This window comes from Cheilinus undulatus, linkage group 22, assembly GCF_018320785.1.
Source record: "Cheilinus undulatus linkage group 22, ASM1832078v1, whole genome shotgun sequence".
NCBI classification, from domain to species: Eukaryota; Metazoa; Chordata; class Actinopteri; order Labriformes; family Labridae; genus Cheilinus; species Cheilinus undulatus.
In genome coordinates, this window is record NC_054886.1 from 26374899 (window position 1) to 26402343 (window position 27445).

The following is a 27445-nucleotide window of genomic DNA, read 5'->3' on the forward strand; positions in this document are numbered from 1 at the left end:
AACCAGCATGAAAGACCATTTGACCTGTGTATGCAAGTATTTTACAGCTGACTGGTGCTGAATTCATGCCACCTTCATTTGTTGGAAATTCTCTGTATTGTAAAAGAGTTTTTTTTTCATCTCTTGGGGAGTACTTCAGCTAATAAAAAGATGATATATAAAACAATTCAAACACTTGTTAATAATAGTTGTTTGGATTCTTATGATTTTGGGATGAATATGGATTAGTGTGTTTCAATGCCAAGGGATTTTAAATTCGAAATGAAGAAACCTAAAAAAAGATAAAAGCTGTATCCCTGTAAGTGTAAAAAAAAAAAAAAACAGGTGTATGTGCGCATCGGTCCTAAAGGGCACGTGTGGGGCTCAGGATACCACTCGACCTTCAGTGGTTTTCTGGTTGACATGTGGGAGCAGAGAAGACGACAGCTGCCTCTATGATGAAATCATTTTCTTCTGACATGTTTAATCTGAAAATGAGTCTTTGACTAAAGTTTTTCATGTCTGTGTTATGACAGGTTTCATGTTACCATCTAGTACTGTGGGGGGGGCAGTCGATAATCTTGATGCAGTTTGACCCTCTTTGCAGATGAAACCTGTAGATAAACCATTTAAGTTAAAAACAAAGCTTAATGATATCAAATCTTGCTACGTTATGCGTAGCTACATAAAAATGAACCATTTGATCAATAAAGTGAGAAATGTCAAACACATGTAAAATATTGCAAAGTCTAACACGCAAATGCACTGTGAGAGATTGTGTTATGTCTAAGATGTGAAGGTTTAGGTCAGCTCGGTGAACTGATGGCATTTAACACAGAGGGGTTGCACGCTTACAAGTCAACATAATGTATTTTCCATCTATAGTCAAAATTTTCCTCTGCTAAGGTTAGGGTTATAAGTGAGTGGCTCTTTTTTGTATACAGTGAGGAGAACAGCACAGAGGACTGATATTTGTGATATTTGTAACTTTATATGTAGTCTTTAATTAACTTTGGGTCAATGACCATTTAAGCTGAACTAATCCTCTCTTTGTCCTTCTACCAGTAAAAGAAAAGCAGTAAATTCTAACATGAAATGCGTCTTTTGAGTCAAAATGAAAACTGTGAGAATGCTTCAACTATGAAACAAACTTTTGAGGCTCCTATGCGGCAAACACAACCATCATTAACCCTAAAGTGATCCAATTTGTGCCATTCATTTTTTAAGCCATTTTAGCCTTGTTAAATGGAAATAGCTCAAATTTGCCAGAGGATGTTCATTTTTGAAAAATTTAAAATTTGTTCCAAATTAGCCTAAATGGCTAATTTGTGCGTGAACTCCTCAGCGATGGGCATGCGATTCTCAGGATGCTTTTCTGAGCACAACACCTGCACAAGGTTACGCAAATCAATACTGCAATCAAACTGACTGCTTACAGCTGTTTTTTCATATTACATTCTTTGATCCCAACATGAGTAGCAAAAGCCAAAAAGACGCATCATTTCCCGTTTATTTAATTGCGTTTCAGAAATGAAAACTAGAAAATGAACAGTATTTTTATTATTTGATCTTGTTTTTAAAACAGAAAAGTGAACAACGAGCCATTTTCATCCGTTTTTAGTTTTCATCAATTACTTTTTCTTTTTTTAATTCTAACAAAAGATTTGAGAAAAATTATGATGTGACCCAGTGGGAAGGGTGAATGTTTCAAAATAAAAGCCCCCATGTCAGGGTAAAATAGTATAATGACAGAAAATTTGTCCTATGCTGTATACATGGATAAAAATCTCCAGCACTCTGGACTTATTTATTCATACTAATTTATTTTCATCTTCATAATAACAAAGTCAATTAAACCATGAGTACATTTCCTATTAAGATAAATTATAACAGAATGTTTAAATGCAATAAGCAGATTCTTTTACTGTAAAACATAATGATGGCTATGTAGGCTTTTATTTTTAGTATTTCCCTTTCACATGTCACATGTTTTCCTGTTCTTCAAATCTCTCTGTAAAACAAGAAAACCCCAAAACATACTTGACAAGAACAAAATATGGACCCATTTTTTGAGTTTTGCTTTTCGTATGAAAAAGCTTTTTTCTTCAGCTTTTTTTAAATGAAAAAACAGGAGGCTCATTTCAACCAGAAATATCCACTGTCCCATCTATATGTTGTTTGATGGTTGTGGTTTTGTTGATGGTTTGGGTGCCTTTGCTGTCAGTTGTTTGGTTTCCGTGGTCTTCTGCTTACTTAAAAATTCTTAAAAGGTGCCATAAAAAAGGTATCACTATTATCATTATTATTCTTACAGAGGCTTTAGCCCTCAACACACTGGTCATGGGATTGTTTCCTGGTCTCTGCACTGTGTGGTGCATGTTTTCTCTCAGTCTCAATCCTCATCTCTTTTCAGCTGTCCTGTCTGAACAAAGGCAAAAAGCTATCGTGTACCCCTAGTCTATTAAGATATAAATAAAGTATGTGGCCTTTTAGGTGACAAAAAAGTAGGTTTTATTGAAGTTTATCTTTTGTCAAGTCACAAAATACAGTCACACAAAAATTACATTACAGAAAATACATAAAATAATTAAAGCATTATATCTAGCTTTTAAAACACACACGCAGTTTCACTGCAGTTAGAAAGTTCCACCAAAAATTATCTTTTTAACTGAAAATAAATAAGAGTTAAACACAAAATGTGAAACTATTAGAGTTTCATGTGAAGAGATCACATAAAAGGTATGATGAATGGTCTTCAAAAACATTTACAGGGCTTTGAAATTTCTGCCACTAGAGGTCTCTAAACACAAACAGTGATGAGATACACTCACCGGCCACTTTATTAGGTACATCTGTTTAGTTGCTTGTTAACACAAATAGTTTATCAGCCAATCACATGGCAGCAACTCAGAGCATTTAGGCATGTAGACCTGGTCTAGACCAGTGGTTCTCAACCTTTTCAGCCTGTGACCCCCAAAATAAAAGTGCCAGAGACCAGGGACCGCCACTGAACCTGAAGGTGGTTGAACATAGCCATGCACTTTCAAGAATAGTCATGTGCAGACAAGGCCATCAATAAGGGGGGACAAAGGGGAGAGCTTCTGGGGTCCAGCCAGACTGAGGGCCCATAGAGGTCAGCAATATCATAGTCCATCGTAAAGTTGAGCTGTGATAGCCATATTTTATATTTAACCTGTGCTGTAGTAAATAGTCTTATTAAAAATGTAAATCCATTTTTCTTAAAAACAGAATTAAAACGGGTTAAAAATGGGAAAAATGGTGGAAAAAGTGGTGAAATTGTTTTTTGAAAGAGGCTGAAATGGGTTTAAATGGGCAAAAATGGGTTAACGGGGGCAGAAAATTGGCAGAAGTTGGCAGAATTGGGTTAAACTAGCAAAAATGGATATAACAAATAGTGTAATGTGGTTAAAATGGACAAAAAATGGGCTTTAAAAACAGTAAAAAGGATTAATAGAGGCAACAATGGGGAAACAGAGGCAACAATAGGCAGAAAGTGGCAAGAACTGCTTTAGAAATGGCAAAAACAGGCAGAAAAAAGTAGTGGAAAGTGTTTAGATTTGACAGTGCCAAAAATGTGTTAAAATTCGCAGGAATTTTTGGGAAAAAAGCCATAAAAGTGGTTTAGATTTTGGCAGAATTGCTGTAAAGTGGCCAATGTGTAACTTTTTAAAAATATTCTTTGTTTTTTTAAGGCATTTGGAGACCCACTTTCAGGGTCTCGTGACCCTCATGTTGAGAACCACTGGTCTAGATGACTTGCTAAACTTCAAATCGAGCATCAGAATGGGGAAAAGCGGGGATTTAAGTGACTTTGAGCGTGGCATGGTTGTTGGTGCCAGACAGGCTGGTCTGTGGGGTTTTGACTGAGTTTCAGTTTGAAAAAAGGTATGTGCTGAAAACAATCTCAAGAAATTTTTACATTTTAACACATTGTTTGTATCAACACATAATCAATGTGATAATGAGTTATGTTACTTCACACTGATTTAATGTTAGCCAAATTACATTAGCATGTTAGCATAAAGTGATAGCGTAAATTCTATCCTCGTCTCTGATGTACTGAGGACCTGAAACAAAATAAGAGATATCTCGTGCTACAATGCATTTTTAGTTAAAGTAATACAGTTAAGAATTTTTTGTAGAAAATCTGAAATGTTTGTCCAAATTCCATAATTTTCCCTTTTTTCGTTACATTTTAATGCAGAGGGTCACAGCTTACATCTCTCATCTTCACCTTCAGCACTCTTCTCTTCTTTGTGGAAGACTTTTCCATGCAACCGTCTTCTCCAGGAAATTCTGAAATCACTTGAATTCCGGTGCTTTTCGATTTTGTCCTTAAGCTGATAAAAAAACAACAAATGTTTTGCCATTAGAAATGGGAAGTTTTATTCAAAGATGGGAAGAAACACAATTTACATTAGACCACAAATCCAAAAAGTTGTAACTTTCCTTGCACTTTGTTTTGGAATTTTTTTGTTCTTAGTTAAATTGGTTAACTGTTTGTTGAAGGGAGGCTAAATCAGACAGGAACTAAAGTGGATTGAAACAGCTGGGGTCTCATTTGTAAATGCTTACAGGACTTAAAACTGGCGTACGCCACTTTCAATGCTGAGTATAAGGCACAGGTGGAGAGAAGGGGTGGCTTATGTCCCGAATGTTTTTTTTCTTCCATTTTTTTATCATTAGGAACTTAAGCACTTACTGCAATATAAAAAGTGATTGAACATTGTTGAAAAATACACTTTTCAGCATTTTTTTGAATATATCAGTAACTGTAACCCCATAAATGTTGGTTTTTATGTTCTTTTCTTGAACGTGTAGTTGCAATTGTAAAACTTAACACCAAAATTATACCCTACCTATGAAATGTAACTTTAATATAAATATCAGACATTTTCAGGAGGCAGACAAAACAAAGGTACTGAACTTCAACGTGGTTTTAGAACAACAATGACACTTTTAGCACAACAGAAAAAGAAAGGTGTCAGCACTCGAAATGTCCTTTTTGGTAGTTTTATTCAAGGCAACAGGGCACAACGGATCAGCGAAGACTGAGTCGAAACGTGTCCGTTGTGCCTTGTTGCCTTGAATAAAATAACCAAAAGGACATTTTGAGTGCTGACACCTTCTTTTTCTAGTAAGTCTTTTTTGTCTGGCACCTTAAGGAGTTTTTTTACTTGGAGGGTGCTCCTTTTTTCGCTTTTTCTGTGAACTTTTAGCACGATAAAATAAATAAAAATGTTTAAATATGTCCACAGGGATGTACCTAGCCATAAGTTGCTTGATATTAAGATTTTTTGGAGCTTCTTTAGGGTCTTGGACCATGCTGTAGGGTCCAGGGGTCCACCCCAGGGACTTTTTGTGAATAATAAAAATCTCCTTTAATGCCAGCCTATTCAGTCTACACCCCTTATTTAGATCAAGAATACCCATCTTTATCACTGAGTATAGTTTTAGATGGCTACCTCATATTTGATGACTATATCTTGGGTACTCTTGGATTACTAGATCCCATCGCCTACCTTTGCTTGATGGCCAAACCTCCTGTCTGGCATATACGTACATATTGTACCTTTAATGCTTAAAAACCATTTATTAGTGGAAAGGCACAGTTAACCCTGTGTTTTGATGATTACCAGATTTAGGATGGTGTCTGTCACAGTGGGGTCATTCAGGTTGATTGTGGATTCCAGCGCTGTCAGCTTGATAACTATCAGCTTTTTTTCTAGTGAAAACATAAAAACAGACAAATAATAGATTAAACAATAAGTAGACTGTCTGTATTCTCATATTTTAACAGTCATTCTGAGATGAGAATTACTCACTGCTGTAGCACATAAAGGGAAGTCTGTCTTTACAGTAGTTTTCAACCATCTCTCCGTTGTGGTTAGCATCAAAAACACAGACAGCGCAACTCTCACTGAGATTATTAGGATGTCCGGGTACCCAGTTTTCGAATTTGGATCGAGAGCGGTCAGACCACGAGCTCCAGACGCTTCTGTAAAGGCCAGTCCAGACAATCCGTCTATCTCCCACCTCTTGCTGAAGCTTGGAGTTCTCATGGTCGTTTCTAACACATGCCAGGTCAGTGTAGTTCGCCCTGCAGTACGTCCGAGCTTCCCACCAATTCATTTCATAGTGGATGAAGACGTATTGCTGGGTGGTGTTGTCTGACGTGTCTGAAAATAAGACTTGGACACCTTTAGTATTCTGCTTTTTAAGACACATTGAAGAGGGTAGGTCTGGACTGTTATATATAAAGACCCAACATGAATCTGCCTTGAGCTCAGGACTAAGAAAGATTCAGAATAGTTAAAGTGGCAAGGAGAATCTTCCTTTAAACAGACAGAAACCTTGAGCAGAACCAGACTCAAGTTGAACAGCAATCTGCCAAAACTGTGGTGGGGAAGGAAAGGGATGGAGGGAAGAGCAGAGAGAGAAGAGGGAGATGGAGGAAGAAGGGAGAGAGAAATGCAGAGAGAGAGTAGAGGGAGATGCAGAAAGAGAGAAGAGGTTGATACACAGAGAGAAAGAAGAGGGAGATGGAGGAGGAAGGGAGAGGGAGATGCAGGAAGAGAGAAGAGGGAGATGCAGCGAGAGAGAAGAGGAAGATGCAGGAAGAGAGAATAGAAAGATGCAGAAAGAGAAAAGAGGGAGATGCAGAAAGATTAAAAAAAATATGCAGAGCAACAGCGATGTACATGATAAATGTATGACAAATCCAAATCCATCCCTCTGTTTTTAATATGCAGAAACTGGCAATATGGGCAACAATATGTGAAGAATCAGCAGTAACAGTGGTTTATAATTCATTCACTGATTGGAATCAGCAAGCCAACAAAAAATAAACTTACTGTTTATGAATCTGTTGGTACAGACAAAGGCAAACCGTAACGAGCAGTTCTCATCATGCCAGGTACCTTGATGGAAAAAAGCACACAGTTTTCCTCGTTTTCTTGTGGCATCCGGCTGACTTGAGTTCCATTTCCTAAATTTATCCTCCCCCTCTCCATAGAAGCCTCGGTCTGACAGAGTCCACTTCCAGGCTGAGCGTGAGTCATAGAACCCGATCCAGACCTTCCTCTCATAGCCGCTGCCCACCGCTGCGATTAGACGCGTCATGTCCTTCGTGTTGTCGATGGTAGCCAAATCAGAGAACTTTTCTCTGCAGTAATCTCGGGCTTCATGCCAAGACTTTGGTTCATCAATGAATTGGTAGTCATGAAGGCATGAACAGAGACCTGAAAACCAGACAGATATATTAGCTCTCTCCAAAGAGGGTTTAAGGCACTCTTAGAAATTGTGTGTTTTATGTTGGACAACCATATGGTTAAAGCTAGATTGACGACTAGAATTTCCTTTGTTATAGGGTGCGCTAAGAGTGGTCTGAAGTTGGAACAAATATGGGAACGCTTCTAAACAGGATCCAGACACACCCCTGTCTTCTCATTTTAAATGGACTTAGGCAATATGGAAAACTGTTCTGAGGTCAGATGAACAAAATTTAGAGTTGTAACGTTACTGTTGTGATAAGGTTTACAATCAGGGCTACTTGTGTTGGGCTTTGAAATAAACTCGATGCCCCATGCAGTCTTGATCCTGTTCAGGTTGATCTGCTCTACGTAGATTGAAGCGTTTTGGCAGAAAATAGACTCAGCACATATCTTGAATGGCATAGCATGGAGTAGTACTTCTGGCACAGGTTTGAGACAGACCAGAGCACATGCTGTTGAATTGCTAAGATTGAAATGGGGTGATTTACTCCAAAGCGCTTGGAGCACAGGAGTATGTGGAATTTGAGGGTAAGATAAAGGCAAAAGTACAGCAAATCAGTTTTTACTTGTGCCAACTTGCACTGTAACATGTACAGCCCATGTGTAAACCATCTCCACAAATTTATCCATGGTATTTTTTTGTACAGAATCTGGATAAAAGCTTAAAATTAAGTGATTAGTACAATGTCTAATATTCTTGGGTTTAAAAACAATGGAAATTCTAAGCATAACACTCATTAAACATGCAACCATTGCATACTCTAAGATTTCCTTGAAATCTGGTTCAAATTTACATCACATTTGAATGCATACTGGCCACAACAACAACCAATCAGGACTAAAGTTAAAGAACAAGAAGAAAAAACTATGTCTGCTTTCAGGAAACAAGTATTTTATGCGTTGATGCATTATTACGAATAGGGCTGCAAACAAAAACACCAGATGCTCCCCAAGTTCAGGTAACACTTGTCCTGGTTGTTCAATTAATTTTATCTGGATGCAAAAAGACAACGTTTTGGTTATTGACTCTTTTCTACCATGGATCTCATAATTCAACTCACTTTTTTCCCAGCTTTTGAGAGCAAAACTTGATGAGATGAACATCAGGGATCCTGGCCCAACCTTACTCTATCTACGGGGGCAGAGAATCTAACCTCCATCCATACCCTACTTATGTTTTGACATAAAAACTAGACTTTATGTTACGACATCTTTAATCGTTTATTTCTTTGGGAAAACTCAGTCTTATAAAAACCCCTTCTGATAGCTTTGACCCAGTTGAATTACTTTTGAACAACCACCTCTGTTACATACAGATCACATACTTTGCGTGGGAAGTGGCATACGCCAATTTAAGGTCTCATTTTGCGCTAATAAACAGACCCCTGGCCGTGCAGATTAATGTTTGGAATTGAATGTACAGGCTGCTATCATATTTTCAACATGCTTTCTCATCACACTGTATTGAAATGACCTTGTATTCACTGTTTAACATTACCATGTTATCAAAAGCTTGTTAGCAAAAATAAACTACATCAAAATAGGGGTATGTGAGATTTTAGAAATGTCTTTTTTTTTTTCCTTGGAAAAACAGTATTCATGCAAAAATGAAATATTTTCAATGAAAAATCAGTATAAGTTCATATTTAGTAGTCTATTCAATATCAATAATACTAAAAAAAAACCCAGTCCCCTCTGTGACAGGATGGATTGAACCACCTAATTATGATGCTGATAACTATTTTTGTGTGCACAAATCTTTGTTCATAATTAAGGTGATAATTTCTTTTTTTAACAGGTTTTTAGTTCTGTTTTTATTTCCAGATAGTTCAAGAAAGACTGCTACGAATGAGCTGTTGGAGTTTTAAATGGTTTTGTGCCAGTCCTGTCACTGTTTTCACCACATTAGTTTAAATACCCATAGTTGTGAGAAGATTTGCCATGAATTTAGTCATGGATTATTAACATTTGAAATGTTCAGAAAAAAAAATAGGTGTTTGAAATTTGAAAGTGCTTATCAGTTCCAGAAATTAATAAATCAGATAGTGATATCACAACACTGTCCGACATCTCTTTTTTTCCCAACCAAAAATGATTTGTGCTGTTTAGAGGGTACTTGGCTGAAAAGATATTTCACAGGGGGGTACATCACTGAAAAAATGTTGAGAACCACTGAACTACATCACACTTTAAGGTGGAAACTGACCTGATAGTAGAAGAACAAGCAGCATGGTCCCTCCTGTACCTAACGATGAATATTACATTGAAATAAATATTAACGTGAAAATCAGCTAACTTTTTTACCATTAGAGACAAGATTAATTTCATTTTCAACTAAAAAATGTTGAGATGAATTGTCGACTCATCTACATGTGACTGTTGGAGGTCATGAAAACCACGTCAGAGTTTATTAAAAAAGTAAAATGGGACACTTTAATTGTCTTCAAGTCAATATTCTGTAGCATATTTCTTACCAGGACACGCTGGCCTCCAGAACGGAGACATCACCAATCCTCTACTTCTTTATCTCAATCTCATTAAACCTGCAAATGTCCCAACTCTGCTTTCTACATCCCTCCTTCCTTCATCATCTTCTTATCCTCTCTCTTGACAGAAAATATGCATAGAAGACATGCAAAGCACTGACCATCCCAACTTATGACTGATGTAATGTGATCACGTGAACCTTTTGAGACGCCACAAACTGAAGTCTCCATTAAAGCATCTTTGTCTTTTTATAATGAAAATGAATAAGCAAATGGGATTGACAGAGGTCTATTTTCAGAGTTAGTGATAAATTTATTAACTGTGATAACTGTTGAAGCTGCAGCGATGCATCCATGGCTTATAAAAGGTTTGCTTGTGCTGAACTCAAATATGCAAACCAGATGTAAAGAAACACAAACTTATCTCAGGCAAAAAATGAGCTATCATGAGGTGACATGTGCTTCCTGGTTTGGATAGGCAAATATAGATTTGAAATAACATCCAGACATGGAAGTTCACAACAGTAGGCTGATAACTTTATTTCTGTTGTTGTTAATTAGGAGGTGCATTGTCAGGTGGTATTGAGACATCCCTCTCTTCAACATTTAAACATTTACTGAAGTAGTGCTTGGGTTCTGATACTTCAAGTCATTATTGAACTACACAAGTAGAAGAGAACATCACCTCGATGGAAGCATGTTGCTCCAAAACTTCTATGTACCTCTTGGTATTAATAGTGCCTTCACAGATGTGCAAGTGACCCATACCATCGGCACTAATACACCCTCATATGATCAACAAGTGTAGAGAACAATCTGGACGTTCCTTTTCCTCGTCGGCCCAGAAGATTCAGCCGACATATCTCAAAAAACAATTTGAAATGTGGATTCATCAGATCACAGCACACTTTTCCACTTTAGGCATGAAGAAGTTGGCAGTTTGTCTAGATGGTAATGTGTGGGTTTGCATGGTTGAGTTGTAACTTAGATTTGTCAGGTCAGATATGGGAGCATATGCTTGGTCCTCAACTGCTCTGGCCTCCTGATGACCAGCACCGGGCCCGGCCCGTGCCCCATCTCTTATCTTCCCAGCTGACCCTTCAACGATGTAGTCAGCTGCCCATGGCCACCCCTGGCATCTGGACCAGCCCATCAGGTCCTGGGCATGCAGTATGCAGTGAGCTGGATCAGTGCTGGTGTCTTTTAAAATGCTGCTGCCATTACTATACGAAGCAGCTGACCCTTCCCATCCCCGCTCTCCTGAGCGCCAGCATTGGACACAAGGTCTCGCCTACAATACCCAAAGATGCATGGAAGAGCAGTCGTCATAAAGGATTCCAGTCGGCAACTCCGCCCAACAGTCAACATCCAGGCCTCACAAGAGTATGCTAAGACAGAAGGACCAAGGACCGAAAGACTCTGATACTGGGAACACTTGCTCAGCAAGCCCATCACCCCATGCTAGTCCAAGTCACCAGCTGATCTCAGCCTCGCAGTCAGCAAATCAATGGATTATGATGCCAAAGTAGGTGAACTGCTCTACAACTTCTATGCTCCCACCATGCTCACACATCCATTTGGGAAACCTTCAATACACAGCATTTGGGGAAGGGCAAAGCCTTTGAAAAAAAACTTGGAGGGTGATTGGTTGAACGTTCTATCTGTCACACATTTACGGGCCAATCAGAGCAACAAAACGTGACGTAGCCACTACCAAGCTGTGCCTGCACCCCTTCTGACTAGGCTAAACTCCATAATGAACTACAAAACGTGAACCATGGCGAATATAGACATGTCAGTACACAGTACTCACTGCTGTGCTTTGTTCTTCTTTTAACGAAGAAATGTCGTCAAGTTCTGATAAAACTGGTGCTTTAGCAGCATCAACGCAAATGTCTTCCGCCATTATTGCACCGGCCACTTCTTGCCGCTTGTTTACGTCACATCTCCGCCATGCCTGAAAGTACTAACCCTCGACACTGATTGGTCCTGTCACTTTCTAGCCAGGCCCAAATGGTTCAGACGGGAGCTTTGCAAATGGATTCGCCAGTGAGAAACAAGGAAACGGGGGTATCCATCTACTTTGCAAGGTTATAAATGCACAGTTCTTTGTTTTGGCCCAGGAGACATGTATCTCTGATCTAGACACCACTAAATGATGAGTAGATGTGTGGGAATAAACTGAATAAAGTACACCATCACTGCTTTGTATCCCTTCCTGCTGCAGAGAAGCAGAGAAACTTGGACACTGTTAAAAGCACCAGTGCATTTATGAAGTTTGCTTTATTGCACAATAAAATGAGGTGGTAATATTGTGTGATTTTGTGGACCTCTTGCCAAAGTTTAGCCCCATCTTTGATGAAACTTCTGCAACTGTTAGCTGATTTCTACCTTGGATACACAAACAATTTAGGGATGTATTTCAAAAGGTGTACATTGTGATTTAAGTAGTAGTTTAGTGGTTACAGTTTGATACCTTTAAATTTAAATGGACGACTAAACTTCATCCTGTTTGGTCTTTATAGGCTTGTAAAAGTTTCCACACATACACCTGTCACATGCTCTCTAACTTGAATCTGAAACAGAGGAACTGATTTTGTTCCAGTCATTAAATGAACTAGCTGTAAAAAACGACTTCTCTTTTATTAAAATGTGACATTAGTTTCTAGTTTAATATCACAGTTGGGAGGTTTTCTTTTGGCTTTATTTTAGTGAAAGGCAAGTCAATAATCCTCTTATCTGAAGTTAAACATGTCAAAATAAACATGGCATAAACACAGGACATTTGTAATGCAATGCAGAGCTGCAGCATTCCTCAGGTCAGTCTACTTTGTTTGTTTCAGGTGTGTCATAACTGGAAAATCTTAACCATTGGACTTAAAAACCACACCCGTGAAGCAAACACTCTCCTTCCCTGTGTGAGAGCTACTATTATGTATTCCCATGACCATATGTTCCCACACAAAGCACCTGTCACAACCTGTGAGGGTAAAACTACCAAAACAGACACTAATAGTGGGTTAAAATGAGTGTTTTAAGGTAAGATAGTTGGCAGTCAGCAGAAACAAGAGCTGGGCTCTGCAGAGGAGAGGGAGGGGCCTAGCTGATGAATAACTGTGTTGACGTTACATTTTCCTGTTTCACAGCTAGCCCTGTCATGTATTCATTATCATTCATACAGCAGGAGTGTCACCTGCTCTGCCGTCACTGAGGAGGACGAGTGTGGCCCAACAGCTTCAGAGACTGTAAGTACGAGAAAAACATTAAAACAATAGACATTAAAATTAATCCATCGTTAAAGCTGATATTCACATTGTTCAGGAGGAGGTCAAGGCACTTGGTCAGTCTGCGTTCCTGCAAGAATCCTAAAAATATGCACATTTGTGTTGGCATAGCTTTTTGGATTAGTTGTACTGGTTCCACTTTGGTCTTAGTGGGGTTAAAGTTGTTGATTCTTTTCTCTGATTTATAAAAGTACAGTGCTGCTATACTCTAAAACAATGATACTCAACATGCGGCTCTTGAGGCACCTGTGGCTCTTTTGTGATGATTTGTGGCTCTTTTATGCCTTTATTTGAAATATTTTTCCCCCAGAAAACCTTAAATAGGTGAACTTTAACCTCAGAAATTATACATTGCAAGTAACATTAATCAGTTTGTTTCCCACTCTTGTACAGTCAGCTTAAATTGTCAACATTTATTTTTCGTTTGTATATCCATTGCCCTTGTTTGCAATTTTTCCCCCTTTTTTGCTACTTTCGATCTATGTTACAGCTTTTTAAGCCCAAGTTTTCCACTTCTTTTGCCCCTTTTCACCAGTTTTTTTCTTTCTTGTCCTGCTTTTTTGCTTTTTGCAATTTCTTTCCAGTTTTTTGACTATGTTTTGCCCCTTCTCATCCATTTATGCCACCTTCTTCCATTGAATGCCATTTTTCCTTTTTTGGCCACTTTTGTCCATTTAAGTCTATTTATACTCTTTTTTGCCACATTTTTACTGTCTTTTGACAATTTTTTCCACCTTTAACTCCTTTTCAATCAATTTTGCCACTTTTTCTCCCCATTTTTGCCAATTTTCACCCATTTTTTGCCACTTCTTTGTCAGTTTTTGACCATTTTGCCACTTTTATCCAGTTTGGTCTCTTTTCATGCATTTTGCCACATTTTTCCATTTTTATCTCCTGTAACTCTTTGTTGTTATCAATTTTTTGCTAATTTTCACCAGCTTGCTTTTTACTATTTTCTATTTTTTTCCCCTTTTTTGCCATTTTTTTGCCCCCTCTTGCACATTTAAGCTGCCTTTTGCCCTTGAATGCCACTTTTGCCCATTTGAGTTACTCATTTTGCCACATTAACTGTATTTTGACCATTTTTGCCACCTGTAACTTATTTATCAATTTTTGCCACTTTTTCTTCCCATTTTTTCTGACTTTCACCCATTTTTTGCTACTTTTTGACCATTTCACCACTTTAACTATTTTATCGCCACTTTAACCCATTTTCACCACTTATACTGTGGCTCTTGTAAAGGTTTTTCTTTTTTTTAAATTTGGCTCTTTGGTTGAGGTGGGTTGAGTAACACTGCTCTAAAATGTTAAAAAGGCTTTCAACAGCAGTTTGAGCTCACAGTCATTAATATGAGTTTCCTACAAATGCAATTATGAGATTACCTGTGCGACTATGACCACAGCAGGTTTGATGAGTCAGCTTTCCTCTGTTGGTAGTAGACTTAATGGAATTTATCAATGAAGAGTATAAAGACTGCCTAATACCCAAAAAGCTGGGATGTTGTGTAAAATGGGAATACACACAAGATATGGAGATTGGAAACTCAATGGCCTTTATCTCCAAAAACAATCTGAATTGGGAGCTCACTGACCACAGCCAACTTTTCCACTCTTCATCAGTCCATCTCAGATGGGCTTGGGCACAGAGGAGTTGGTGGCACTTCTAAATTTTGTGATCTATGCCTTAGACTTTGCATTGTAGAGTCTTCAACTATATTTGTTGATGCAGCAGCATTGTATTGAATGAGTTTCTGAAGGGTCCCAAGTCCATGAGCATTCAGTGTTGTTTTATTCAGAACTATCTCCAGATTCTGTCAATCCTTTAATTATCATGTGGAGTGGACTGTAGATGCTGAATTCTCCTTTCAATTTCACATCTAAAACATTGCTTATAAATTATTTGACTTTACCCACACAGTCTTCCACAAAGTGGAGAGCCTGAAAGGCTCAGGCTTGCGCCTTTTATACCCACTCATGGTGCTAACACCTATAACCAATTGATCTACTTACCTGTGAAGTTTCCACGTTTTTTTTAAGCCCACAACTTTCCCAGTCTTTTTTTTTTGCTTCTGTCCCAAGTTTTATGGAATGAGTTGCACGCATCAGAGTGTGTTCGTATTTATCATCAGCTTATCAAAATGAAAGTAAGATATCTTGTCCTAGTGTGGTATTCAGTTGAACATAGATTGCAAAGGTTTTGCAAATCACTGTATTCTGTTTGAACTCACATTTGAGTCCATTCACCATCAAAAATAATGGTAATAAATAAAGAAAAGAAGTGCTAAAATGTAAGCAAGTGTTGCTCAAAAGTACTGGTAAGCAGTGTTTATCACTTATAAACATAGGCTACTTAGCTAGGCTAGCTAGCTAGCTAGATCATTGGTCTGACTGTAGCTTCATACATGCTAAAACTTTCAAAATGAAATTGCATTAAACTTTCAGTTTGGTTGGGTGAGGGCTGAGGTAAGGGTTAGGATACCAAAAGTTAAAAGTAAAAACCTTAACTGCAAAATTAAAATATAGAAAGTCTAGTAAACCTTAATGTTGCAAATGTAGCTTATGTAGCTCTGTTGGCTGTGTAAGCTACGTAAATCGGAGCTGCATAGCTAATATAGCTAAAGCTCATGAAGCTTATGGATATCAAGATTAATTAAGCTACAATGCTAATGTTGGCTACAGAAGCTAAGTAGCTAATTTATCTATGTAGCTTACATAGCTGCATTAGCTTTATCTATGTTTGCTAAAGCTCAGGTTGTTAATGCTAACTTATCTACACTGGCTTATGTAGCGAATGTTAACTATGTTGCTAGCATAGCTACATTAGCTTTAGGTAAAGTGGACTATGGTGCATGTATCTACTTTTAAAAGAGGTTTATACTAACCTTGCAAAGCAGATGGATACGCCCATTTCCTTGTTTTACTGGTGAATCCATCTTGTTAAGCTCCCATCTGCACCCGATTAGAAAGTGACAGGACCAATCAGCAATGAGGGGCAGTACTTTCAGGCACGGCAGAGTCGTGACGTAAACAAGCAGCAGCAAGAGGCGGTGCAATTATGGCGGAGGAGCTTAGCGTGGATGCTGCTAAAGCACCAGTTTTATTGGAACCTGGTAACAATTCTTCGTTAAAAGAAGAACAAAGAACAGCAGTGAGTTGTTTTTCTTCAAAAACAACAAAAGTCGAGTACTTACATGTCTATAGTCGCCATGTTTCGTGTTATTCCCAGGAGCTGCGTGTTTTGTTGCTCTTATTGGCCCGTAGAGGTGTGACAGACGGAACATTCATCCAATCACACTCCGAGTTTTTTCAAAGCCTTCGCCTTTTCTCAAATGTTTACTTTTGAAGCTTTCCCAGATGGATGTGTGAAACACATCCATCTGGCGTGTCAGGTTAGGTTTATACATAATTTACACCCCATGTTAGACCTCTGATCTCTTTTCAGTTTTATTTATGGCACTTCCTTTAGGACAGAGATGGCGTCTCACATTACTGTGAGAGGGAACCTCTGAAATATACAGTTTGGAGTCCTGACTGTCTTGACTAAATGTCAAAGTCTGAGTAGGCTATGCTGTTTACTGAATCAAAATTAAATCAGTGAGTTCAGATCAACAGGATGCTGCTTTATTTTAAGAAAGCTTTCCCCCCAAAGTTGGCTGTTTCTTACCTCTTGCTATGGCTGTTTTTCACTGCTTTCAGAATTTATGCTAAGCTAACAGACTGCTAGCCACTACCTCTCACTGAGGAGGCAGGAAAGGCTTATCTCTTCGAATGTTAAAATCTTGAGTCAGCAGTAGCTCTGAATTACTCCTTGTGTAATCTCTTTCACTTTCAGGTCACTTTTCTTGACCCTGAGCTGTAAGCTAGCAAGTTTATGACTTAGGTAGCAGCTGCTCTTTAGTGTTACCAGTTCAAGGGGAATATTTAACTACATAGACTGTTTTGAGAATGTAGTTTATCAAATTTGTTTTGTAGCTATGTGGTTTCACTTTTTATTAGCTTGCTAAAATCTTAAACTCTAAAATTATTGACCTGTTCTACAAACCATCTCTTTAAATGTAAAAAAATTAAGAATAAGCCATAAAAATATTGTGGACATAGATATGATGAGTGGCCTATAGTCGCAAGTAATATCTTTACCAGCATACTCAATTATTTCTGTTTTCTACACTGCTGTTACAAAAAACTACACCTTTTAAACTAGTATTCCCCCAGGTTTAGATAAAATAAAGTTGCATCCAAATTGTAGTATAGAAGGATAAATTTCACATATTGGTAGGCCCTGGAAAGAAGAGTTTAATAGCTTTAGCTCAAGATCTCAAGTGTTTCCTAAATTTTATTTTAGGGAGAATTTTAATAGAAAATTTGGTTGAATTGTTAAAATAATGCCTTTGTCTTACAGTGCTGTGAAAAAGTTGTGTTTTCTTTTTGCATATTTGTGACACATAAATGTTTCAGACCATCAAACACATCTTCATATTAGACAAAGATAACCCAAGTAAATACAAAATACAGTATTTTTTGAATGATGGGTGCTTTTATCGAGGGGAAAACCCATCTAAACCTACCTACTCCTAGGGGAAAGAAAAAAAAAAGTCACTGGTGTGTATCAGTTTGGAAAGGGTCACAGAGACATTTCTAAGGCTCTGGGACTCCAGCAAACCACAGGGAGAGCCATTATCCACAAAAGGAGAAAACTAATAGTGATGAACTTTACCAGAAGTGGTTGGCCTCACAAAATTACTCCAAGAGCAGAACAGCAGGTTATCCAGGAAGTCCCAAAAGAACCCAGATCAACATCTAAAGGCCTGTAGGCCTCACTAGACTCAGTTAAGATCAGTGTTCATGATTCAACAACTAGAAAGAGACTGGGCAAAAATGGGAGAGTTCCAAGACCAAAACCACTGCCAACCAAAAAGAACACAAAGGCTCATCTCACATTTGACTAAAAAACATCCTGATGATTTCTTAGACTTTGGGAAAGTATACTGTCAACCGACAAAAATAGAACTTTTCAGAATGTGCACGTCCCATTGCATCCGGAGTAGAATGAATCATTTCATTCAAAGAACATCATACCAACAATCAAACATGGCGGTGGTAGTGTGATGCTCCAAGATCTTGACAACTTGCCATGAACCAAAAAATCCAGAGGGAGAATTTTGGGCCATAAGTCTTTTAAAAACCAAAATGAAGGTTAAGAGTGGCCTAGTCAAAGTATGGACTTAAATCTGATTGAGATGCTGTGGCATGACCTTAAACAGGCCGTTCATGTCGGAAAACCTTCTGATGTGGCAAAATAACAATTTGGCAAAGAAGAGTGGGCCAGATTTCTTCCACAGCAATGTAAAGGACTCATTGGAAGTTATCTCAAACACTTGCTTGTTGTCCTGGGTTCTTTTGTGATCTCCTGGATGAGTTGTCGATGCAGTCTTGGAATAATTTTTGTAGGCCGGCCACTCTTAGGAAGGTTTGTGGATAATGTCCCTGTGGTTTGCTTGAGGCTCAATGACCATTAAGCCTACTTCACTTTGTCAGACAGGTTCTAAAAAGGGTCCCAGAACCCTCCAGTATGGCAGATTAAAAACAATCCTACATAAAAGAGTGCACCAAAATTCCTTGACAATGGTGTAAAAGACCCATTGGCCTTTTTTCTAATGCTTACTTGTTGTTCTGGTTTTTTTGTGACCTGGATGAGTCATCAGTGTGCTCTTGGAGTAATTTTGATGGGCAGGCTACCCACGGAAGGTTTACTACTGTTCCAAGTTTTCCCCCTTTGTAGATAATGGCTGTCACCGTGGTTTGCTAGAGTCCCAAAGATATTTCAGCCTACTTCACTTTGTCAGACAGGATCTAAAGACAGCCATACAATATGGCAGAGTAAAAAGTTGTAAAGAAGAGCAGGCCAAAATTCCTCAGCAGTGATGTGAAAGACTCATTGCCAGTTATTTCAAACGCTTGCTTGCAAGGATGGCACAACCAATTATTAGGATTAGGGTGTAGGTACCTTTTCCACACAGAGCCATGTAGGCTACAATAGTTTTTACCTTAATAAATGAAATTATCATTTAAAAACTATTTTGTATTTACTCTGGTTTTCTTTGTCTGGTATTAAAATTGTTTTATCTTAAACATTTAAGTGTGACAAACATGCAAAAAAAAAACCTACTTCTACTTTGATCATTTTTTGAGACTATGAGATCTAAATAAGTAGCAAGGAATTGTAGAATTATTATTTCTCACTTAAAGATAATTATAGGATTTTCCTGTCAGTGATTGGGTGTTGCTGCACTGGTGTAATTATGTGGATATTCTCTGTGGGAAGTGTGGGTGTGTCTGGTGTGAGTAGTTGGCTGAGAAAACACTGACTCATACACCTTGCACACCAAACAGTGTGGGGTTTAAGAGTCTTGAAATTCAAGCTGAGCGTAGTTTAAAAGCTGTTTACACGGGTTATTACATAATAAGAGGGTAGTTTACTGTTTTTACACAAAGACAGTGCAAATGCGTGATATTTTACTTCTTTTATACACAATACCTTTGGATATTCATGTTTATTCTCCACCTGTTTCCGAATGCATGCTCTGTCGATGTAAATCTCAACCTAAACTTCCTCAATGAAAGTTAGTTTTGCAAAACTGATCTGCTATTTCCCCTATTTTGCAGGCGATGGCTTCCCCAGGTAACATACTACCAGAAAAACAGTTCCAGTGCGCCATCTGCCAGGAAGTATTCACTGACCCGGTCACAACTCCCTGTGGACACAACTTCTGCCTTGCATGCATTCAAAGCACATGGGACAGTAGTGACGTCTGCCAGTGTCCCACCTGTAACAAATCGTTCAGCCCCCGGCCTGAGATCAGCATCAACACAGCCTTCAAAGAGCTGGCCGACTCCTTTAGGAATATCATATTCTGTTCATCTGCTTCACCGCTGTCGGCAGCGAAACCCGGAGATGTTGTTTGTGATGTCTGCGCGGCGACGTCCCTGCAGGTGAAGGCCTTAAAATCCTGCCTGGGGTGCATGACGTCGTACTGTGGGCCTCACCTGGAGCCCCACCAGAGAGTCCCAACCCTAAAGGTTCACAAGCTGATCAACCCAGCGAAGAACCTGCAGGAGAGGATGTGTAAGAAGCATGACAGGCTGCTGGAGATGTTCTGCAGGGATGAGCAGAAGTGCGTGTGCCAGTTCTGCACCGAGACCGGGCACAAAGGTCACAAGGCCATCAGGATAGAGGAAGAGAGTGGGGAGAGGAAGGTATGTTGATGTAGACCCTTAGAAACGATGGGATCCCCTTTTAACTCTTGGCAACATACTTTTAAGGAGTCTTTCATTCATGTTTTTGGTCTGGCTGTTCAGGTCCAAATGAAGAAGACCGAGGCCGATTTTCAGCAGATGATCCAGGAACGACTGAAGAAAGTGGAGGAGATCAAGAACTGTCTGAAGCTCAGCACTGTGAGTTAGTGAAGACTAAAATCAGCTCTGATTGCTGTGCATTGTCAGCTCAGGAGTCCATAACTTTAATGTTATCTGTCAGCAGAATTAGTAAAATACTACTGACCATACTTTCATGAAATTTGGAGGACAGTTGTAGCATGGCTTAAGGAAGAATACAGTCAGATTTGAGCCATCTGAACAAGTATTTATAGGAGATATTGATCAAAACTGAGGCCTTTACATCGTCTTTCTAATTAAGAAATGTAGTCTTGCCTGGTTTGGTTACAATAAGGATCAGTTATTTCTAAAAAAAAAAAAAAAGTCAAATTAAAAGATGCATTATGATAGCAGGATTTGCAGTTAAACTGCAATGGCAACCCATTAGTAAACATAATGCGATTCAGCTAAAAGCAATCAGTATTTAAAGGGATGTATCTACAACCCCAATTCTAAAAAGTTGGCACCCTTAGTAAAATAAACACACAAAAGCAACATATTAGCTGTTGAAACTGAGACATTTTACCATCACACACCTCTACTGTGAAGCCATGCTGTTGTGATGGATGCACCATTGTTGTGCTGAAATAGTCAAGGCCTTCCCTGAAAGAGACAATGGGAGCATATGTTGCTCTAAGACCTGTATCTTCTTTTCAGCATTGATAGCGGATGTGTAAGCTGCCCACACCTTAGGCACTAATGCAACCTTATACCATCAGAGATGTAGATGTGAATGGCTCCTGTCCTCTTGAGTCTGCAGGATACTGCATCTGTGTTTTCCAAAAAGAATTTCAATTTTGATTAATGTGACCACAGAACAGTTTTCCATTCTGCATTTGGCCATTTTAGAAGAGCTTTAGTCCAGAGAAGGCGTTTCTAGATAATTTTGACATATGGACTCTTCTTTGCATGCTACAGCTTTAACGTGCTGTAGTGGATGGCATGGCCAACTGTGTTGACACACAACAACTTTTGGAAGTGTTCCTAATCCAATGCAGTGATTTCAAATAAGGGATCGTGTCTGTTTCAATGCAGTGCCACCTGAGGGCCCAAAGATCACCATAATCCGGCACTGACCTTTGTCCCATTTCCTTTAGCACAGAGATTTGTCCAGATTCTCTGAATCTTTTGATGATATAATGTCCTGTAGATGGTGGGATATTCAAAGATTTCACAATTTTACTTTAAGGAACGTTTTTTTCTGAAATTGTTTGACAATTTTTAGAAGCAGTGTTTTGCAGATTGTTGAATCTTTGCCCATCTTGAATTAATGAATGAATCTTTACTTGATAAAGACTCTACCCCTCTAAAATACTCTTTTAAAAAACCATTCATGTTACTGACCTGTTGAAAATGACCATAATTAGTTGTAAAATGCTCCTCCAGCTGGTTTGTAATGGGTACCACTTACTTTTCATCTTTTTGTTGCCTGTCCCTACTTTTTTGAGTTGCTGTCATCAGATTCAAAATGAGCTAATATGTTTCATAACATGGTAAAACGTCTCAGTTTCAACATTAGATGTGTTGTTTCTGTTCTATTGTGAATAAAATGTGGTCTGTCACTAACATTGTACACAGTGTCCTAACTTTTTTGGAATTGGGTTTTTATTATTTTTTGATATTGATGAAAAAATCATAAATTGTTATCACATTCTTTATTGCTGTTGTTAGTAATAGTTGTCTCCTCAGGTTTTGCAAATAGCATTTAGGAAATAATACGCAAAGTCAGCTAAAGAATGTTGTTAAAGGTACAATTCATAGCTTTCTTCCTTCCTACCTTCTACTTATCTCTCTGCTTAAATCTCCCTGTGCAGGTCAGTGCAGAGAAGGAGCTGAAGGAGAGTGACCGTCTCTTCACCTCTCTGGTCCGCTCCGTCCAGGAGAGACGAGCTGAAGTCGACTCGGAGGTCAGAGAGAAGCAGAAAGCAGCAGAGAGGAGGGCGGAGGAGCTGACCCATGAGCTGCACCAGGAAATCAACGAGCTTCAGAGGAGAAACGCTGAGCTGGAGGAGCTGGGGAGCTCTGAAGACCATCTGCATGTCTTACAGGTTACAAACAACCTTAAACTTTCTGCTTCACTCCTTTGTTGTAAAGTCAATAATATATTTAGTAAGGGTGTTGTTAAAAACATTGCATATTATCCCTTTACATTCTGACTCCACTGTTCAACTTTCTTCACTTTGTTCTTTTCTCTTTAGCGGTTGCCAGCTCTTACATCGCCTCCACCCTCCAAACAGTGGACAGAGATCGGCGTCCACCCTGAACTTTGTGTGGGAACAATGAGAAAAGCGCTGTCCAAACTAAACAATTCCCTGAAGAATGAACTAGACAGGCTTAAGAAAGAAGGTGAAGACGTTTAACAAGTCAAGAGCACTGACATGAATTCCTTATGTTTGCTTTTTATTACCACAACCACTCATCAAATATGACACAGATCAGTCCAAGCTGTGCCCAAATCCTGACTGAAACTGTGATCAAACTAATGGAGTGTTTTAATCTGTCTGACAGAGATGAAGAAGATGCAGAAATATGCAGGTAAGACCAGACACAATTCAATTGCTGGATATAAATCTAATGTTCTAGTGCACCTCAAAAAACTTTCAGAACAGTCAACCAATCAGGGCTGGTGTAGACCGCACTCTATTATGATGAAGACCAGTGGTTATCACCATGAGCTCAGCACTAGCAGTATTAAGTGGGAAAAACTTTCCCTCTAACAAGCAGGAATCTCGAGCACAACCAGACCAATGTTGACAGCCCTCTGCTTTAGCTGGAGATACTGTATGCTCAGTTTAAGCTAGTTTCTATTGGACCTTCCTCTGGTTGAGCAGTTTCATCAGACGCCAAAAAACAGAGTCTGCGTCTTCTTTCCTTTGATCTGTTTAACCTGTTTGACGCCTTCATTTTCCCTCTATCTATTCAAAGTGGACGTGGTTTTAGACCCAGACTCCGCCCATCCTAACATCGTCCTATCAGCTGATGGGAAACAGGCAGGCCGCGGCGAGCTGCTTCACATCGTGCCTGACAATCCTCAACGTTTTGACCCCGTCATCTGTGTGGTGGCAAAGAGAGGCTTCCTGTCAGGGAGGATCTACTTCCAGGTCTTGTACTGGTTTCATATAAATTACAAGTGGCAAAGTTGTGTGTGCAGTGTTTAATACCCTTTACTTCATCATCATCCAGGTTGAAGTGGGGACTAAGACCTTCTGGGACATCGGCGTGGTCAAGGAATCCGTCAACAGGAAAGGAATGATCACCTCCAAGCCGGAGAACGGCTACTGGACGGTTCGTCTGAGAAATGGGAACGAGTACCGCGCTCTGGACTCCCCTTCTGTGCTTCTTCCTCTCAAGGAGAAACCGCAGACACTGGGAGTGTTCATGGACTATGAGGAGGGGACTGTGTCGTTCTTTAACGTGGACGCTGGCTCTCACATCTACACCTTCACCGGATGTATGTTCTCTGAGAGGATCTTTCCCTTCTTCAGTCCGGGGGTTTGTGATGAGGGGAAGAATACGGCGCCGTTGATCATCGCCACTGTTAATCATTAGAAGTCGACAGTAAAATCTGTACTTCTAAGAGTCCATCCACAAAGATAATCCCTGATGTTTTTTTAAACTACTACTTGTGTTTTACAGACTTTATTGATCTTAATATTTGAAATTATGATAAACAAAAAATAAAACAGGGCTGTCAAGATTAATAACATCAATCACAATCAGTTAAGGTCCACAATTAGTACACACGTGGTATAAAATAAGTCCACCGCAGCTTCTTAATGTCACATTTCATTTTAAAAACTCACAGACAGCTCAGTGGACAAGTCAGAAGTCATCTGAACCATGTTTTATGAATCGTTTTCCTTTTTCCTGTTCACCTATTTCCTTTTCAATCCATAACAAATTCCTTTTTCTGTGGGGAAGTTCATGTCATAATCACTGATCTACCAGAAGTTCATTTTTGTCTTTCAAAATAAAAGCAGGTCTTTTCCAAACAGGAAGGTGACAACCCTAATGGTGCGTTTCAGTTAATCTAGGGCCTCAGAAATTCTGAGTTGCAAGGTAGATACATCATCACGAATGGGCCGGAAACTCTGATCATGGAATTCCAACTGGGACGACAACTTTGGTACCCCGAGTTACAAACTTGTAGCAACTGGAATAAATCAACTGGGATGCAAAATCCCCACCTCTGATATCCAGCTACCTATCAACTTTGCAATGTTCTAAACACCTTACAGCACAATAAATCTGTCTTTACAACAGGGACAGTGCTGCAAATCCACAGTTGTTTGTATGTTTTTGTCGTTGCAATAATGTGTAACACATACACTCCCCTCCAAAAGTATTGAACCAGTGAGGCCAATTCTTTTATTCAGATTCAGATTCAGACGACTCTATTAATCCCCGAAGGGCAATTCAGTTTACAGTTTACAGTTTATCTTTGCTGAAGACTGAAAACAAAAGATGAATATGAGACAAGAGATCATTGTTTCAGCTTTTATTTCCAGGCATTTACATCTGGACCTGATACACAACTTGGGAGATAGGTTTACATTTCTCATGTTAGCAAAAGTATTGGAACATGTGGCTGACAGGTATGTTTTGTTGCCCAGGTGTGTCCTATTACACTGATTATTCAAACAGGACTGAATGTCCACACTCAATTTCAGATTTGGGTTTTGCCTGTGTAGACTGTATTTATAGTTAGAGGTGTAACCAACACGACAACCAGAGAGCTATCTATGGGTGAAAAACAAGCAAATATGAAGCTGAGAGAAGATAGAAAATCAATTGGAGCCATTGATCAAATATTGGCCATGGCAAGTGCAACTATTTGGAAGGTCAGGAAAGGCTAAAGTTTGGAGAAAGAAAGGATCTGCTCATGATCCCGAACATACAAACTCATATGTGAAACACAGTGGAGGTAATGTCATGGCTTGGGTTTGCATGTCTTCCTCTGAGACGGGCTCATTAATCTACATTAATGATGTAACACATGATGGCAGCAGCAAAATGAACTCAGAAGTCCACAGAAACATTTGTCTGCCAATTTAAAGAAAGATGCAACCAAACTGATTGGGAGATCTTTCATCATTCAGCAAGATAATGGCCCAAAACACACTACCAAAACAACAAAGGAGTTCATCAGAGGCAAGAATTGGAAGGTTTTAGACTGACCAAGTCAATATCCAGTCTTAAACACTATAGAGCATGCGTTTTAGCTACTAGAGCAGAGACTGAAGGGAGTATCCCCCCAAAACAAACAACAAAGGAGTTCATCAGGGGGAAGAAGAGGAAGGATTTGGACTGGCCAAGATGATATCCAGACTTAAACCCTATAGAGCATGCAGTTTACCTACTAAAGCAGAGACTGAAGGGAATATCCCCTCGAAAACAAACAACAAAGGAGTTCATCAGGGGAAAGAACTGGAAGGTTTTAACCCCCCCCCCCCCAATAAATAAATAAATAAATAAACAAATAAACAAACCTCAAAGGAAAGCCTGGAAAAGCATCACAAAAGAAGAATGCCAACGTTTGGTGATGCCAGTGGGTCACAGGCTAGATGCAGGTATTGCAAGCAAAAGATTTGGAACTAAATATTAAGTCTTACTCACTTTATTCATCTTAATCCTGTCTGTTCCAATACTTTTGCTCACCCAAAAGTTTCATATTCATCTTTTGATGTCAAACCCAAATGTTTTCAGTCTGCAGCAAAAATAAAGGAATTGTCCTCACTATTCCGATAATTTTGGAAAGAAACGTGTAGGTTTTCTCTGTGATTGCAGATGGGTTAAATTGCCAGTGTAGTTGCCCAGGCTCTGTACCAAAGGCTTTTTCATTAGGTATCCTTTTGTTTAGAAAACAGGACAAAAAACACGTAATTTCTAATTATAGTAAAGTTTGCCCTATTTGATTTTTATACCGGCATTTCGATACTATATTTCATAAAGAGGGTACACATTTCTGCCCTGTGTTTTCTGGAGATAGAACTGATCTGAACTTTAACCAAAAAACATTACAAGCACAACTAAAAGACCAACTCATACTGACAGTATATATGTTATGCTTTAACCACCAGTGTTTACTTTAAAGCATGAACTTGAAGGAATGATCACAGCTGTGTTAAAATAATGCCTGACATGAGTGAGGTTTACCATGGACTAAATGGTTCAGGGATAGAGCTCATTTTGCAGCTCAGACCTTAAGGAGACATTGGTGCTACTTTTCTTTGAATTACTATTGTAACTAACTCTGATTCGTGTGTTTTTTGATGGTGATTTGTTTCTGAAATAAAGATTGTGTGCTCGTTTTTCTCTGCATCCAGCAGCCTTTACTGTTTTGCAAAAACTTTTGCATTTGCCTCTGCAGACCTTCAGTGTTTCCATGTGCTTTGCATTCTTAGAGGCTGCGCTGCCAGCCATGCAAGACGGCGGGAGGAAGCATTCAAAAAAACAATTCGACTCAAAATTTGAGCGACAAAATGCCCATTTTTGAAAAGGGTCAGGTTTTGACCAAAAGTCATGACTGTAGACCTGTCACCAAATTTGAGCAAAAAAAAAAAAAAAAAAAAAAATTGAAACGACTGTTTGTGATCTTCTAATGTGTATTAAATATGCTCTTAGTGATGGAACTTAAGTTTCATTTAAAAAACAGCAGATGCATCAGTCTTTCATCTCCATTTGCCACTTATATCATATTTTCACCAATTTTTGTTATATTTTTGCAACTTGTCAACCAGTTTTGCCTATTATAGCCATTCGTGCTGGGTTTTTTTTTTTTTTTTTTTGCCTATTTTTGCTACATTTCTGCAACTTTTGCCATGTTCACCCATTTTGTCATGCCTATTTTTGTAACTATTTAGCGTCTTGTTGCCCATTTCTGCTCCTTTTTGCAATATTTAATTTTTTTTTTTGCCTTTTTAACTATAATTTCCACACATTTTTTCTACATTTTGCCAATTTTTCAATG

General features: G+C 38.9%; 1 protein-coding gene across 2 annotated transcripts; it reads left to right on the forward strand.

The window, feature by feature from the left end:
* The first annotated feature begins 4811 nt into the window (after positions 1 to 4811).
* Positions 4812 to 26766, forward strand: LOC121504671 (E3 ubiquitin-protein ligase TRIM39-like). 2 transcript variants are annotated; one of them, XM_041779673.1, is made up of 9 exons: positions 4812 to 4918; positions 12942 to 13005; positions 19708 to 20298; positions 20401 to 20496; positions 22290 to 22523; positions 22674 to 22821; positions 22984 to 23010; positions 23401 to 23576; positions 23659 to 26766. In XM_041779673.1, the coding sequence occupies exons 3-9, from the start codon at positions 19711 to 19713 to the stop codon at positions 24022 to 24024; spliced, it is 1635 nt and encodes a 544-aa protein (XP_041635607.1). In that variant the 5' UTR covers positions 4812 to 4918; positions 12942 to 13005; positions 19708 to 19710; the 3' UTR covers positions 24025 to 26766. The 2 variants fall into 2 exon arrangements, with proteins under 2 accessions (XP_041635607.1, XP_041635606.1); XM_041779672.1 differs by lacking the exon at positions 4812 to 4918 and having other exon boundaries at positions 12907 to 13005.
* Positions 26767 to 27445: the final 679 nt, after the last annotated feature.

Coding starts and splice junctions, on each gene's coding strand:
- LOC121504671 (XM_041779673.1), top strand. CDS start 19,711: ATGGCTTCCCCAGGTAACATACTACCAGAAAAACAGTTCCAGTGCGCC. Junction 20,299..20,400: donor AAGAGAGTGGGGAGAGGAAG/GTATGTTGATGT, acceptor CTGGCTGTTCAG/GTCCAAATGAAGAAGACCGA. Junction 22,822..22,983: donor AGACAGGCTTAAGAAAGAAG/GTGAAGACGTTT, acceptor TCTGTCTGACAG/AGATGAAGAAGATGCAGAAA.